Source organism: Pecten maximus, chromosome 15 (assembly GCF_902652985.1).
Source record: "Pecten maximus chromosome 15, xPecMax1.1, whole genome shotgun sequence".
NCBI classification, from domain to species: domain Eukaryota; kingdom Metazoa; phylum Mollusca; class Bivalvia; order Pectinida; family Pectinidae; genus Pecten; species Pecten maximus.
In genome coordinates, this window is record NC_047029.1 from 19,153,050 (window position 1) to 19,171,071 (window position 18,022).

The following is an 18,022-nucleotide window of genomic DNA, read 5'->3' on the forward strand; positions in this document are numbered from 1 at the left end:
TTTTGATTGGTGTTCCCATATAATCCGGTGTTAATTGATGTTCTAATATCATCCCGTGTTGATTGATGTTCCAATAACATCCCGGTTTGATGTTCCCATAGAATCCGGTTTTGGTTGATGTTCCCTTAGCATCTAAGTTTGATTGATGTTCCAATAGCGCCCTGTGTTTATTGATGTTCCCATATCATCTCGTGGTGATTAATGTCACCATAGCATTCCATGTTTATTGGTTTTAAAAGTGTTTTCAATCAAGTGAAGCACACATGGAAATCAATCAAATCAATTGCTAAGATGAAAATTTACCACAGAACAATGTCATCCTTTTGCCCCAGATGACAAGGTTTTCGTTCGGAGAATATTTCAGTCCATATTTCATATACGGATATAAAACTCAATATAATTATGCTGAATACAAAATGAGAAAGATGCATGTCTCAGCCTAAATGAGGTCACTGTGACATCTATAAATTTTATCTTTGGTCATGGCGGCCGTAAGAAATGAAAAGGCGACCTGGCTTATATTAAAATGAGGTCACTGTGACCTATATTTATGCTTTTTCTTTGACTTCAGGTTTCCGGAGCCTATCCCCGTCATCGTTGTTGGTATATGAAAAGGCATTGTGCCGTGTATACGTCAACTGTACCCTGTAATAATAAACCCTGACCGAAAGTTCATAGCCCTTTCTTACCGCCGGGCATTTTCTAATATGAAAAACGAAATTATGAAACGGTTTCAAATTTGGTCTCCGGCGTGGTGATCAACTCCATGGAACTTTGAATTCCTTTATTATTATTTTTTTCAATACATGATCTAAATTTGATTCTATTTATCGGACTCTAAATATATATATATAGCGAGAAAAAATTCCTTGTCCATGTAGAGTTGGTTCCTGAGGAGCAGCAATAGCTGTGAAAGCGCTAGAAAGTTTGTCGTTAAGTTTTGTCTGTTTTATATACATTAAGCTTATATTTATAGATCCTGCTTGCACGCGCGCATTTGGCACATTTTTATTCCCCCTCTATAGTACACCTTATAAAAACAAAGTGGCAATTTAGCAGTAAGTCCATTGTTTGACTGTTAAAGGATTTTATATCCTCGAAAAAGCCCGAGTCATATTGGAAAACATTCGACTGCCGAGTGCAAGTTTTTCTCTCGCGATTACGCAGAGGCCATTAACTACACCAAAGTCGATTGCACTTTACGCATGCACAATTGAGTTTTTGTAATACTCTTGAGTTCCTTCCTGCTGTGAGAATATAAACACAAACCGTGACCGATAGTTTGGTCAGTATGGGAATTTGTCCTTAGAGTTTTCTTTGTCATTGATATTTGTCTTATATACCGTTTTGTTTTATCATTATTATTATTTATTAACCTTTTTTTTTACTTCTTGAAAATATACTGACTTGAAGCGGTGTGAAATGGTTTGTTTTTGTTTAACGTCCTATTAACAGCCAGGGTCATTTAAGGACATGTCAGGTTTTGGAGGCGGAGGAAAGCCGGAGTACCCGGAGAAAAACCACCGGCCTACGGTCAGTACCTGGTAACTGCCCCACGTAGGTTTCGAACTCGCAACCCAGAGGTGGAGGGCTAGTGTTAAAGTGTCGGGACACCTTAACCACTCGGCCACCGCGAATTTCAAAGTCATAAGGTTGACAGAATAAGAAATTGGAACTGATTAAACTGAAATAGATATGGTGATTTTAATATATAAAACGGTATTTATGTTTCAAGTAGGTATCAACAATAGAGCGACTAATTATCGCGGGGAAAGCGGACATTCGGACACGGGAATTAAGGAATTAAAATAAATACAAAAGAACAAAATTTGAAATGTAATTTGAAGCAAAATGAAATAAAATCTGAAAGATGTAATCAACTGTCCTCGTTAAATGAAGGTTCATTTGCACAGGGAAAGTAAAAAAAAATAAATAAATAAATAAAATGCTCTGGCAAACAGATTTCTGAAGTCTCCTTTGTCACACTCCCTAGGTAGGAAAATATTATTTTTCTCCCACAACTCTAAATAAATGCATATCCCATCAGTGATCAATGTCTGTTTGTAAACATCCTCATTTGGAAAGTACCCATCACAGTCCAAAACAAATGCAAACCAATATCATTACACAAAAAAAACATAGGTCTAGAAATAATTTACAATATCTATTAAAGCAGGTACTAAAATAAGGTATCAGTGAAACTATTCCGATTTTAACCAAAGTGCAGCTCGTCCTTTCATAAAACTGTGCGTCGATTACGCATATTTAACATTAAATAACAACGCTTCCGGGAACCATAGTGACGTCACTCAGAAAATAGTTCCAGAAGTACTTCCGGTTCAGGAGGTTAGCGCGTGCAATCTGTCATACCCTAGGGGTTGACAGAGAATTATCTCACCCTGGACAGGGATATTCGCAGTTTTATCCTGCAACTGCCACCGCATTTTCGGAATACACCCACTATATATATTTTTGCAGTGACGGAAAACAGCTGTGTTTTGGAATCATAGCACGTGCGTCAGTTCGACTGACCTACTTCAAAGTGAAATTACGTTTAAAAGGCGAATATATTTCTGTCATTTTTGCCGCCGTTTCACTTCAAAATGTTTACTTTTGATGACCGTTGCAGAATAAATATAATACATTTGTACATGGGAACAGAAAGACAAAAGTGGCTCGCCAAGGCTCGCCACTTTTGTCTCTCTTTATCCTCGCCAAAATACAGCTTATATTTTAAGACACTGACCATGTATTCTCTATTTACCGAGGTGAGATTTTCTTATCTCACCATAGGGAAAAGTCAAGCTACACGTGCTCTTCTTACGTTCTCAACAATTGTATTTCGTCACGTCAACAATACCATGACGTCGCGGCAACAGTACAACTGCGTCACGTCGACAATTCAATCATGTCACGTCAACATTTTCTTGCATTGACGTAACGTCAATATCAAATACAACCGGTTAAACAGAGTAAGAGTAAAATAATCATTCACCCCCTTGGGGATGAGACAGGGGAATCTCAACCCTCGGGGTAAGATAATTAAGCTGACAAACACTCGGCAAACCTAGTGTTTGACAACTTAAGAATCTTCCCCTCGGGTTGAGATCCCCCTGTCTCACCCTCAAGGGGGTGAAAGATTCTATTAATCTCTCACGTCTAAAACAGGAGTTAAATCTCAACCCCTTAAGTAAGAGTTTGGCTAGTCAGCAGTGAATATCACAATCAATACAAACATTTATTCAAGATTGAAGATATCGGTGACATATTCGTTTTCACATGACTTGTGTGGATACCTATATCCCAAACCTCTTTCCTTTCTTTATGGTTATTTATTTCAGTTTTAAAGTATTATTTGCCAAAACCTCGTTGTTATTTCCTTTTTCACCAAAGTTGTCATTCCGCAGGTTGTTGACAAGATCGATGACGGTGTCAGATTTATCTTGATCTACCAAACTGTGATATGCAATTAACAGTCTAGAAAGTACGTGGAGAGATCTTATGTATGATGAAAGGTTGAAAATTAAAACCTTTAATGTTCATTCAGTTTTGTCCTGTTCTTGTTTTGTATTTGATAGATTGAATCCGACCATTGCAAGTTGTTTGTTCCTAAATGGCTCAGTTGTCGATGGCCGTTAAAACAAAACAGATCACATTGTTTTGGTGATTAACTTGGCGTTGTGCTGCTTAACGTTGTCCTAGCGCCAAATGCAACCACATTTTTGTTTTTGATTAAGGACACGAATACGGCCAAACTAAGTCTGTGCTGAGTCCATCAAGAGATATGCAATGAATATCTTTAATTTCAACATACCGTTTTCTTCGCCGGTTCTTTGCTTATTTTTTAATGTTTTAATTTTGGACCTTCATTCAGGAAACGGTTGTGAGAGTATGATTATTGATTAAGTCCTCTCAACGAGGCAGTTCACAGCAAAAAAAGGGAGTAATTAATATCCGCTGCTTGATTTTAGCAGTGAGGTAATTTCGATAGGGACTGGTTCGGTCTTTGTTAGTCTATGGCATTGTAAGTGTAATATTAGCGTGTAAAAGGTGGCGTGGATTTCAATATGACGACACTTATTCTGATCTGTGCCTATGATGGCCCCATAATCCTTGGACGTTTTCATGACACACCAAACAAAAAGCCTTAAGTTTTCGCTACAGCTAAAATATCTCACAGCTGGCGATTACTGAGATTTTCTATCTATTTATGATATTTTAATGATGTCGGCAGCTGTCTTGTCGTGAAGGTTGCCTAGCAACAGACCATCGACTGCCCTAGGGATGTGCCGAGGACACAATTTGTGAGACAGGAGAAACGAAATTAGGTAAAACGCTTCTAAACGTCGAACTTACATTTATAATAATGTGCAATCCAGCCGATATTACGGATTTATTCACAACGAAATATTCAGCTGATATATGTGTACAAGGATTTCCTGTCGTCTTTTTGTTGGTGTAATTATGTAACACGTTTATCTTATGTATGGAGATACGTATGTATAAGCTGGAACATTACAATAGATTAAATACATAACGTGTCCCGGTCGACTATAGCTAAACTGGATGGACGTGTTATTTTGAGAAAGATGTTCTCCCTCGGATTTTAACTTAGCTGGATCTTCATGCCCGATTTTCCATAGAAAAAACTTTATTGCATTAAAGAAAATAAGAGTTAAGGAAGTTTTCGAAAATTCTGTAATACTTCCTAAAATTTTCAGTTAAGAAATTTCGCAATGTTAAGGAATATTGATAAAACTGGTGCGTGTCAGGGAATAAGATCAGTTCGAATATTTCCCGCCCAATTTTGAAATTTTGAAAAGATGTAATACACATTTCTAAATAGGGATGTTTATGTATTCGGTCGACAGCATTTGCTCAGGTTCTGATAGGAAAGTATGAAACCAAAGCAAATTGAGATTCACTACTGCTACCTTTATCACATTTGGTTATCGTGTGCAGAACGCTCGAGAACACATCATTTCCTCGACGAAAAGATCCGTTTTCGATGAACTTGATTGAGACAGATTATTATCGTTATATATAGGAGTGATCGATCTATTCCTATGCAATGCAGTATTTAACAATATATGTTCATAAATATCACACTGATCAAATAGCAAACTGTTAATGACTGATACCGGAAAGCTGTCCACAGAGACTGTGGATAAAATGGCGACGAGGACTTTTTTATGTTTGGTATGCATATCATTCACACTAAGTGGAAATTTGTGCTAGCTCCGTGTATCTTGATCAATATCATATGTATAAAATGCTATATCTAAATTTAAACATAGGCTGTTTATGTTATGAAGAATTCAGCGTGTAATATTTGTTTCCGGATACTGAAAAGCATAATGTAGTAAAATATGTATAGAAACTCCATAGCTAGATAGTTTGCACTCATTTCCACAGAACATTGTCCTGTCAATATTGCTAATGATGAAGCAGGAATTTCATTCTAAACTGAAGGTTAGTTAGTTAATTCTTAACGACTCAACAGACGTATAAACAAACGAAAAATGTTAATATATATAGGTACACTCACGTAAAGTTTAAAATGAAAAATTATTATGGTTACTTATATCTTGTGATATAGACCAACAGCTTTTCGATAGCTCAAAAATGTGTATATGTTAACAGTTCTAAAAAGACGTTTTAGTCTTTTAATGTTTGCATACTATAATACGTTGTAGATCAATCCAGTAAGTTTTAACGGTGAATGGTTCATTGCCATGCGAGGTATAGAGGTCGGTCCTTACATAAGAATAGTCATTTTTGTCCGTTTGCTGTCAATATCGAATGTACAATCAACGAATTTGTACTGCGTGTAAGAAAGGTATATTATTTGTATCTTCTGTGTCAATAACATGATTCGTAAGATGATATAATGTTGATGATATTGTTACTTCCTTTTTCATAATCCTATGTTAACAAATATCCCCTATCACCATTGCTAATACAAGGTATCCACCTGATACTGTACTTTATTGCATACTTACCTGGTTACCTAAGGGTAGTATCTACATAAACTAGGACAAGAGATGCTAGAACGTGTCCTTTCCAGACCAGGGGTTAGAATCCTTAACGCACCTCAAAGAGGCAGATGCTTAAGTAAAGGCAATAGCAACAAATGAAAAAAAAAAGAAACAAATTCACCATAGTCGCCTGTTGCAGATCATTCAATGGAACAACAGGTAAACGCGTTACCTGCAGGAAAAACACCAATACAAAGAAAAATCGAAGAAGGAAAGGAAAGGGAATTAGTGTGAGCATTTTGAAAGCGGCTTTTAATTAAGATACGGAAGAAACCCAAATATTCTATAGAGGAGACTCTTTGAGTCGTCTACTGTGACATGGAGTTCTGTTCCAATATGGGAAAAGATTCTTAATTCCTGATTTCTTCACCGCAGGCTCATCAAAATGTTTATTGTAATAAAGCATCATTGGAAGGAGATGCAAAGAAAGCAGAGCAGACATAAAGATCGCTGCAACCATACTTTCAGGGAGTGGAGAGTCATACTGTCATTCACATGTAAATACTTGTATGTTGTTTACGTAAATATGCAGGGTCACTTAAAGTTGTATCTCACTAATATATTTATTTAAGCTGAACGTAACTCAGGGAGCAATAGGTCGTCTGTGTAATAGGTTATCTCGCTCGCGGAATATAACCTTTATCATTTGACTGGATGTATGACGGAAAAAAACTACCATTCCAAAATAATGTGTTTGTTTGAAGTAATAGAATTATTTTAGTCAGATTCGTGTCATTTGTGTGACATTAAATTGTTGCAAAAACTTCCTTTGCGATTTTGATAAAGATGTACTATACACAATAATTACAGTAGATGTACTATACACAGTAATTACAGTAGATGCACTATACACAGTAATTACAGTTATGTGCAATGTGTAAATTGTAATTTGAGTAAAGACGAACGGAGAGTAGGTTCTCTATGCGCAACATTATAGATTTTCTCTGTTATTGCTCATGTAAGCCTAAACTCGTTGTAGATAGTGTGTGCTTTGTACCTATATGCCAAAACACAGATTGTCGACAGGATTACCAACCCTGGCTTTTTGCTTAAGGATATTACGTTCTATAAATAAACTGGCTTGAGACTACTGAACTACAATTACTTTTTATTTCATCTGCTAGCCGAAATCAAAGTAATGATATGATCTTAACATGTTTTCAACTTTAAACAAAATCGATTAAACGAGGAAAAATTGAATTAAAACCCTACACAGAGTTGGAATGCACACCAAATACGATCATGGGTTGTAAAAGGGAAGAATCTTCTGTTTTATAGACATACCCGGAATGTAAAGTGTGAATAATGGCATGTCCTCGTAGGAAAAGTACAGAATATATATGCCATGAATACAATGGGGTAGCATATCAATGTATATCAAAACCTCAAGATTTACAAAGGAGAAAACAACAAGATGTGACGCCACAGGAACTAAAAATATAGGACACACATTCATACATCCCCTCTTATGCTGACGTATATGTAACCATGCGATGTAATGGTATCAATTTAACACCATGCATAACGTTCACCTCACATTTTGCGGCACTGTACGAGGATTTCGGTTTCGTGGTTGGAAAAACATATTTATTGGTTTACCGTTAAATACCACAAATTTTCCATCTATACTATTGGTATAATCTGCCATACGAGAAAATTATATAATTCAATGAGAAAGTATACAATCATTTATATCATTTTTAAGTTGAAAAATTGAGAAAAAAATATTGTCATCACGAACGTGGTATTTTGATTATGACCACTTATTCCATTTGTTTGCATCTAGATAGATAAAATGGTTTTCAGTGCAGTTATCACAGCGTTTCGTTATACAAACCAAACAAGTGATATAACATGATTTTGCCATCTTTAAATCCATTGATGATTTCATTTATTTACTAGTAAAAAGCAAAACTTAGATTTTTTTTTTATTGCTAAGAGTCATTGACAATTATAATTATTTGGTGCCAGGCAATACAAATAATTATCATAATGTTCAAAAATATATAATAAACACCGAAAATGTCATGAACAAAACAATGATTTGAAATGTTATGTTTAAGAGGAATATTAAAAGCTTAAATTAGAATGTAAACAATGTTTTTTTATCATCGAGGATAGAATGGTTGATTCCTAGACGTTCGCATATGTTTACTGTTTCAGTTGATGTTAAGACAATAATACAATAAAAAGACCACTCGGGTGTGCTGCAGATCAATACCGTCCAATCCCAATTGTTCATACAGAACCATATAACCTCCCATACTTCATACAGTGAAAGGTTTATCGTCCTACCTCAAACTTATCTGATAAAATATAATTACAGTTGAAAATAAAAATATACTCACTTGTCACATTGTTGTTTTCCTCTGAATATTCAGCTAAAACAAATATCTTTACTTCCGCATGAACAACGTCACAAACCTGACGTGCTCTTTGAAGTGTTATCTCCGATACCTGTAATATTCTGTTATTTGTGACCTTATCACTTCGAACGCAATCTGGCGAAGCAAATGTCAGACAAAGTAAAGACAGAAAGACATATGACGTAAAACAGAAGATGTTTTTATCCCGACTGTTTCTATTAAAACCGAAATGGCGAACAAGTTCCATACCTGTTCATTACACACTCGCCAGTTCGGCGTAATGAGTTTTTGTCCTAGATACGTAATCACAGCTTAATTAAAATCAATTGGCTTGAAACATTTTAGGAAGACATTCTCAATTCCTGAACCGCTGTACACCAATTATAGTTGTTGTCCATAGCAATTGCAACACGTTAAATTCCCCAGTCTTTTAATCTGTAGTCTCGAGTTCCATAAGATATGTAATGAATTGGACACATTGACCATTGTCCAATTTGAGTATACTAATGAGTTTATACAATGTGTACATAGATATGTGTCTATATAGCCCGAGTCTCGTTGGTTTGTAGACTAACAACTATTACGCTCGTCGTGGATCCAGCACTATGACGACGCCTACAGTACGCGTGTGTTTGATGATACACAAGTAAATAGAATCGTTATAATTGGACACATCCAAAGTGACAATTACAATCGGGAATCTAACACATCGACTTCGTTTTCACTTTTTTTTCTCTAGAGATCATTGTTTACTCTAACATAGAGTATAGAATCATATATCCAAAATATCCACTGATAACGCACTATGTGTATATCTCGCTGCATAAAACGTTGATAACGAGGAGAGTAAAGAGAGCTCTGCTCCCTGTACTAAGGCTTGACAGCAAGTGCTGACGATTTTCCTTGAAGTGTGGCATGGCCCTTTGGGGCAGTCATGATGTTGAGGTTTTTATGCCTGTAGTAACACACTTATTATTATTTTGTAGTCAGGCGATATTGTCTGTTAACCGTTGCTTAACTCTCGTGGTAAAACGTAATGCGTTGTTGATGTATCCACGCCATAGAAGCTTTGATCAATAGTACAGGCACTGTCACTTCAGCGATATGAAACCTTTATAACAGAACTCTAAAAAACTCTTCCAATGTTTGTTACAAAATGCGAACACGTCACAGTCAACTGCTACCGCGTCATCAAATCTGAAACCAACACAAACAACGCTTTTGTAATTGCTTTTGAATGCACACGCTTATCCACAGTCACCAATTAAAAGACATGAACGTAGTAATGATCATTGTGTGTACACTGACCGACAAAAAAAAATACATTTCGTCATTTCAGTCGAGTGTCGGCCCTGAAAAAACTGCTATGAGTATTTGTTCCCAGGCGGTGACACACTGAAGTAATTAAAAAAATGGTACTCATTGATCTCTGCTTGACGCTCAGCCCTGAATGAGTATTTTGGTTAGCTTTGGCTAATTCAGGTATTGCCATTGTAAACGAATGATGAAACCATTGACGGGCGTTTTTTATAGAAATGTCACACTGAAAACACATCTGGTTATTGTAGTGTTAAATCCCGTCTGGTTATATTTAACAACAACGGGCGATTCCGTCTTTATTGCTAAAAACGGGGAATACCGACCCGACTTAATAAAGGATGCGTAATCCATACTCATTATCGATAAAACAAAGCAATATATGAACAAAAGCCAAATATTTCAAGCTGAAAGTATCGTGTGCTCATTCTGTAAATTCTGGTCCGTCTTTTAACAGAAGTATATATTTTGATTTTATCCCTAGAATCCCGAAACAATATTTAAGTATATATACGTCATATATAACTTATATTTATCACTTTAGTTGGTACACTGATTTAAAACTATTTGTAACACCATTTTTAATATGAAAGTTGCAGAATGAATGGAGTCAGTATGTCGATAACAAATCACATTCGATTAGAACTAGTATTGGTGAATGGTCGGCTTGCTAGAGAGACAATCGTCGGGACGAGATCGTATTTGTCAGTCTTAGGAAGGGTCATACATATATAACGCATTCTTACTGAAGCGTGAGGACCAACCTCAGTTTATCGCGTGCAATGCACCGTTTACTATTACAGACATCTTATTCGATTTTATCGATCTACAGCATACAAGACATAGGTTCCATAACAGTATTCCATGCCTAAAACTTGGATGTGAAACTGTTAATTAAAACAAAATTATGAAATATATGAAAGCCGTCGGTGTATACCATCCGATATGACGAACTATAGCGTGGGCACAAACATATATATCATTGCCGATATATTATTCACTTCAATGGTGAAAAAGTTCAATTAAGTATGAATAGTTGTCTTACGCATTCCGTCTTATCGTATTCATGATTTACATTTTCATAAATGGGAACAATCGGAGGCTAATAAAACAAACTTTTAAGACACTTCCACCAAGTGGTCTAGGGTTTTTGATGGAATTGAATCTCCAAACAAACTTGACAATGAACAATAGTAACGGATAGTACGTCAACATAAACTGGCCCTCACGGGGTGTGATATTTCTTAAGTCATTAAAGGTACACCATGTACGCAGTTATCGTCATGATAATTGCTGCGCGGAAGGCAAACGATTTTCTCAACAACCGTTTCTGAAATGCCACATGGAAGATGACTTTTGGTATTTACATAGTAACGTGAGGAAATTGAAACAATTAGTGATTTAGCAAGCACTTTTGGGGTTCATTAAACGACCTCCATGCTTTTAATTTGGATTGGGAAATAGGGTTCGGAGAGTCGGTCGATAATGTCATCTATGTTTGGAATTTCAACCTGTTGGTCCCGAGGGCACAGTTCATTTGATAATATGGGATTTGCTACTTATGAATATGTTGCTCTTAACACTCATTTGTATGCAAACTTTGCACTCACTAGTATTTAATATAATATCAATATGCTTTGTCTTGGATAAGATCATGGTATATGTCTCAGGAAAGGTCATGGTATACGATTCGCAGCTAGGAACATACGAGATCGCAAAGGCTCAAGACGTTGAATGGTTAAATATATTCGAGCCTTTAAACATTGATTTGATTTATCTGATAAAAGAGTACCAATACCTATCTAGTTTACCATACCAGCCCGTTAGCATTAATATAAATGACAACGAAACGGTTGTGAGCGCTCAACGTTAGGTATTCTGTACATCAGTATGCCCACCCTTTTCTATTAAGCATGAGTGTTATGATTAATTGTCAGAAAGTGTATGACGCAAGGAAATGTAGGACATGGTTGCATGTATTTACAACCATAATCAATATATCAAGCTCGCGACATCGTTTTGCAGGACTAATATAATCTGAATTTCCTATTTGTTGATTCAGACAAAGTTCATTATCTCAAACTCTGAGACTCTGCCTAACTTTAAGTAAACATTCAGTTCCTACAGCAAAAATCATATATAAAATTAATTCGGATACCTTGAGTACTTTGGTTTTTTTTTCATGAGTCAGTGACTTAGAGAAAGTGAGGTTTGACTACACAGAGTATATTTGTATTTGCTGATGTTTTAACAAGACATGTATGCATTTCTGATTGATTTATATTGATTTTAGGCCCGTCGACAGTTGATCGAGTCTTTTATGCCCCAAACGACAATTGAAAACAATCACAAAAACAAATATTTCAAACGCCAGGTAAAATGAATGTTAGAATGTTAAAAATTCTAAAACGTACTCATAGTAAATAAACTAGTTAACCAAAACAATATTGCTTATCGTCAGAACCAATTGCTCTTAAATCATCGCATATGAATTAAACATTAATGCTCATGCTTAAAATGACTGAGTATATAAGGGTATGATCTTCGGTATAACAAAAGAAAAAAATCATTCGGAAGAGAGAGAGAGAGAGAGAGAGAGAGAGAGAGAGAGAGAGAGTTATGATGGTAATAATCGTCGATTATAATGAAAAACATACTGTTAGTAGTTATAGTAAAAAGAAATTGTGCAAAGCCTGCCAACTAATAGTGTTTTGTTGTTCGGATTTTCGCGACAGTCGAAGAGACATTAACACTGATTTAATTATATATGTGTCCGTATCCACGCTAATGTGCTTGTAGTGAAGACTAGCTTCTATTACGGTTCACTGAGGCGCTTATTGATTACAAGATTCTTCGTTCTCCACATCCTGACTATATTCCCATGACAGATTCCTCCCGGCGTTGTCCCCATGTTGGCCGCTGTCGTAGACGGCCAGGCAGTACCACTCTTATTATAAGAAATAAATATATATTAGTAATGCTAAAACTGCAACATCTTGAGCAAGACATATACAAACAGCCATTGTCACTAAGTGTTTTAAAGGAAAATCAATTCAACAAGAGATCCCAGAGAGATTGTTGCATCCACATGATTGACTATTAATTATATCTTTTTTCGTCTTAATTATCTGTTGTGTTGGCAAAATATGACGGTACTATGATCTCCCGAGACCCAACATTACATGTTAATCGAAAGATGAGGAAAAATCCAGATTTGCAAGATGATGGAAGTAAACCTGGAAGTTTTGTATTTGCGATCATTATCTGATTTAAACACTGAATGTCCTAGCCATGTTATTCATAGTATCTATCACATTTACGAGAAAATCGCGTTAGATACTAAAAGTAAAATAATTGGAATAGATCTGCAGAGGTTACTTTGTCAGTGAACTGTTTCCCTCCAAATATCAAAATATTTAATATAATAACGGGTAAGCTATGGATGACAATAGCATGCCGATACCATCCATACCGTACTTTCTCATCAATCCGTCATATCTGTCTTTTCTAGTATAGTGTAATTATTGTACCTACTCGCCCCATCGAATTATTTGTTAGAAACGACAAAATCAGAGTCACATTATTGCAATGAAGCAAGCAGGAATGTGCAGCAGCTCATCTCAAACTACACACACTTTCCACGCACATACAGGACGCACAAACATAAGGTCTTCATTAGATGACCTTTGCTGTTGACGTTAAACTAATACAAATAATTGCTATCATTATACAGGATTTAGTTTGGATTCCAGTTGCATTTCATTGAAAGAAGCGATATAAGTAAATACATAAACATAAGCAATATTGCATAAAAGTATGATAAGACATACTTGCATGGTTCGAGTATCAAATACAAATCATAAAGGAAAATGTAGCAAACCTGCCCTTCACGTGATCAAATATAACGAATTAATTTCAAAATAGGTTTAACAATACAACGTACCACTCGGTTTTTGTTCACCGGAGCGATCTGTCTGCGTCATCTCAGTGTATTCATATGGCTATTGTTTGTCTGATTGACGCGGTAGGAACCAAGCAGACTGATACTGATAGATGTATATATAACGGGGGATTTGCGTCATAGCGTGTCATCGTTAAGACTACCTACGTAGTAACAGCTAAATCGTTGATGAAAGTTTGTTTTTTTGTAATCTCGTAAAAATAGCGAAAATGCAATAAAACACTATTTTTGCAGACGGCATATTGCTATAATATTCTCTGAAGCCTAGCAGTAGTTTTCAGGTGTGACATTTCAATGTTAAGGCGCAATAAAAGCGTCCATCACCCGTGAACACTGCCTTTGGATGACCTCATCTTGATAATAGGACGTAAACTAATTCTAACCAAATTATCTTGCATCACGTTAGATTCTTAGTTAAACGTAGGTACCATCATGGGTCGTTTAAATTACTTTTTAATTACTTATCTCATAGCCCAGGGGTAGTACAGACGATATTCCTAAGAAATGCAAAAAATAACGCTAAACTCAAAAGCCCGGAATGTGGCAGTGTCAAGGGAGAGTTTACAAGGACGTGTGGAGAAAAAAGGCCCTTCCGATCAATACCGGGACGACGAACATAAATCATTTGCTTTCCCTTTTTGCTCAGCAATCATGCTTCCTTGTCCCAGTTTTTTACCTGTTGGGAAATGAACGGAAAATATACAGGATACAAGTATTCGACGCACTAGTCACTATGTCAGTTATTTTTTTTTCTTTTTCAGTAACGGTGACTATAACGCATATCAGTTATGACATAAATAATTATATTTCTTCTTACCGTAGGGCTAAAATGTTACTTTGAAGTTTTAATCGTAGCAGTCTGGATTGGATGACCCTGCAGGTAGGGCGTAAGAATTGTACCTGCTACCCCCATTGCATGATCGTAAGAAGCGACTAAATTTGGGATCTTATCTTTTCTCTTCTTTCTTAACAACTTTCTTCTTCCTAACGTCTCTCTTGACACTGCCTCAATTTTGGCCTTTAGTTGAGCGTTCGCCCCTGTGAGGAAGGCTTTGGGTTCTGTTCCCTGGCCGAGACATACCAGAGTCTTTAAAAATAGTAGTTGCTGCTCCTGCTTAGCGCTCAGCATACAAGGAGTGGGACGACTGGTTCGCCTGTTGTCAGTATACTGTGACCGGGTGGGGTGTCCTGCTGAGTGTCTTCGGCAGTATGCTTCAGTGAGGTAGCACTATAAATCGGCAAAAGTCCCGGCCTATCACAAGGAGACTTAACACGAACATACCGCAGCCTCTCAAAACACACATACGCACTCACCACACGCATGCATGTCGCACGCACGGAAGGCCGTCCTTAAATTACCTTAGCTGTTAATAGGACGTTTAACAAAATAAACCAAACCAAACCAAACCTCTCTTCTTTCTTAACCTTTTTTTCTTCATGGTGTCTCCCTTGATAGTGCATCACTTTTGGCCGTTCACCCGGCTTTTGGTTTTCATCTCTGGTCAACACATACAAGAGTCTTTAAAAACGGTAGTTGCTAATCCGGCATAGCGCTCAGCATTTTGGGAGTGGAAATACTTGTTTCCCCGCTATCAGTATAATGTGTGTGGGGTGTCCTGTTAGGTGTCTTCGGAAATATGCTTCAGTAAGGTAGCACTTTAAATCGGCAAAAGTTTCGGATTATCACCAGGAGACTTAACGCAAACATACCACAGCTTCCAAAATTACACATACGCACTAACCACACGAACGGAAGGCCGTCTTACTTATAAAGAAATGTAGATATCGAAACTCACGAACGGTAATCTAGCGATTATAAGGATCCATTCTTCGTATTTTGGTGATTTTGAAACATTGTTGTGATATTTTAATTTTCGCTTTTGTTTGTTAAGTCTTAGCTGTATTATATGTTAAATTGTCTGCTAATATTCCCTAATAGTGACTCTATATATGTTATACGTTGACTTTATATATTTTATATGTTTTAAACTGGTTGTAATATTATTTTAGAATATCGTACGATATACGTCAATGCATAACGGGTAATCGGTGACCCGTTTATGCAAATGGAAGAGTTAGCACTAAAATTGCCCTTCCAAATGACAAATAGGAAGCGGCCCTATATTTCCGAAATGTGTTGATGACATTCAAGAGAAACGGCCATCTCAAACATCTGGAGAGAATTATTACTGTGATATTGATGTTGTACTTGGAAGCGAACAATTTCCCCTCACTACTACAGCGCAGGTATTGACAAAAAGGAGCACACTGACGACTGTCTATATAAGATCAGAAATCCTATTCAAGAAAATGCTGCTTAAAAGAGATATATTAAGTGGCCGTCTTCCCATTTGTAAAGGTATATGACATCACATGGCAGCCTGAACTAGGAGGGTCGTATATCAGACATTTTAGGACTTTGTTCCTACATCACAAAACGAAATTAGGTATATCCCAGTTGTGTATGCTTTGTGATATACAGTTCAATAAATAAGAATTTCTGCTATTTTCTGTTGGTACATAGATTGAAGATTTATTTATATACAAAATTATGTAACAACTACTGCTACGCCTTGGTCAAATGCACGCGTGAGCAATTTGAAATGGCTTCTGATTATTTGAGTCTAAACCATTGTGCAATCATTACGGGCATCTTAGATAACATCGTGATCTCTGTTAACCCTATAACTGACATTATTCTAAATTCACAACAAACAACATATTTTTACTTTTTTTTTTAGCCGAAAACGAATTTCTTCGGTGTTAATTTCAGCATTGAATTACTTCAAGATGCCTAATTGGCCTGCATCGCTAACCTGCCTCTTATGCAACATTGAAGTGTAGGTAATTAATGCCGATGCTCAGCTGATTCCACGTTTTTGAAAAATATATGAGTAAGAGAGGATAACTGTATTTAATTTTGAAGCCCTTCATTTCAACAAACTGCCGACCCAATATCAAATATCTGTTAATTATCCAGAAGTTGTTGTTTAAAAGTTTTTTTTTTTGTTTTTGTTTTAAACATTCGACTCATGTGACGTGTAAAGTCGATCAAGGTCATTTATTTGAGCGAATATTGAAGCGTTCCATCCTAGCATATCACATAGCTATCATTAGGTATCTATACCTCTTGGTTTTAGCACGTTTGGCCACTAATACATGGACGTAAGTCAAGGTTATTTATTTTGATCAAAATTGGTAACCCTTCATTCCAGCATACTACAGACATAATATAATGTCTCTTGGCCTCCTGGGTATATTTTACATAATTGGCTCCTGTGGTTTTGAATGTGTGTTAAGGTCATTGCTTTGAAAATACTTGCTAACTCTTTATTGGGAAGACGTTGTTTAACGGAGAAAGGTTGACGCCGGATGGCTGGACGTCCGGATGACGGACGCCGCGCAACAGCATAAGTTTACTTGAGATTCGGGCATTGGAGATAAAATATCGCCACTCTATGTATGATTTAGGTTTGTTTTACGTTTCATTAGAAATGGTCACATTCTGCGAATTACATGGTAATCGGTTAACTATTATATCTTACTCTGATAATTTTGTAAGTATTAGCAAGATTTCCGGGCCTGTGCACAGGAGACATAAACATCACGTACAATTTTAGCGAACGGTAAGCCTTAGTCAGACGAGACGAGACCTTTAGGCAAAAAAGAAGGAAAGTAAAAACCCATTCGCCTCTTTAGCTCATGCGATAGTCCTGTAAATCTTATGGCCTATTCAAATGGATATCGATAGGAAGTTAGATGCTAAAATTAGTAAGGTGCAAGAAAAACAGACATGAACTATATAACAGTAATACAGACATGCCCAGATAGTCGCAACTGACAAAAATGTGTGTGGCACAAGTTATCTACATTCTAGTTTTCAATCCCCGACACGTTGAGGTGTAAACCTTATGTAGATTGTACATGTATCTGCCTAATTGTGCTGGTATGGCCGTCCTTTGTTATAATTTACCAATTCGTGGTTCGTAAACATCACTCATTCCCAGGTTGCATGACAAGAAGCAACTTCTTATATTGGAAAGCCGGACATTGGATATTAGATTACCTGAAGCGAGTCTCTCTTTCTAGCAAATAATTGTAACATATATAGTATAGGGTAGGTCAGAAATGGAGTAGCGATACTTCCAAACACACATGGTATACATATATTTAATATGCATAATTATAATTGATGGCGCCTGGTGCTGTTGCTTGTCTGAGTGAAACACAGATGTAAGGAATGGGTACGGTAATGGTTCCCTAGAGTACGCCAAGAGTGTTCCAGAAGAAAATGCCAATAGCAATACAACGGTGCTTTGTGCTAATCAATCAGTAGATGT

The 18,022-nt window shown here is 36.6% G+C and overlaps 1 protein-coding gene across 1 annotated transcript in view; it reads right to left on the minus strand.

The window, feature by feature from the left end:
* The window catches only part of LOC117343986, a 45,794-nt gene extending 36,417 nt beyond the window's left edge, over positions 1-9,377 (minus strand). The window contains exon 1 of the mRNA XM_033906580.1: positions 8,387-9,377. Within this exon, the coding sequence (XP_033762471.1) occupies positions 8,387-8,651 (265 nt within the window). The 5' untranslated portion in view covers positions 8,652-9,377. The remainder of the gene's footprint in view (positions 1-8,386) is intronic.
* Positions 9,378-18,022: the final 8,645 nt, after the last annotated feature.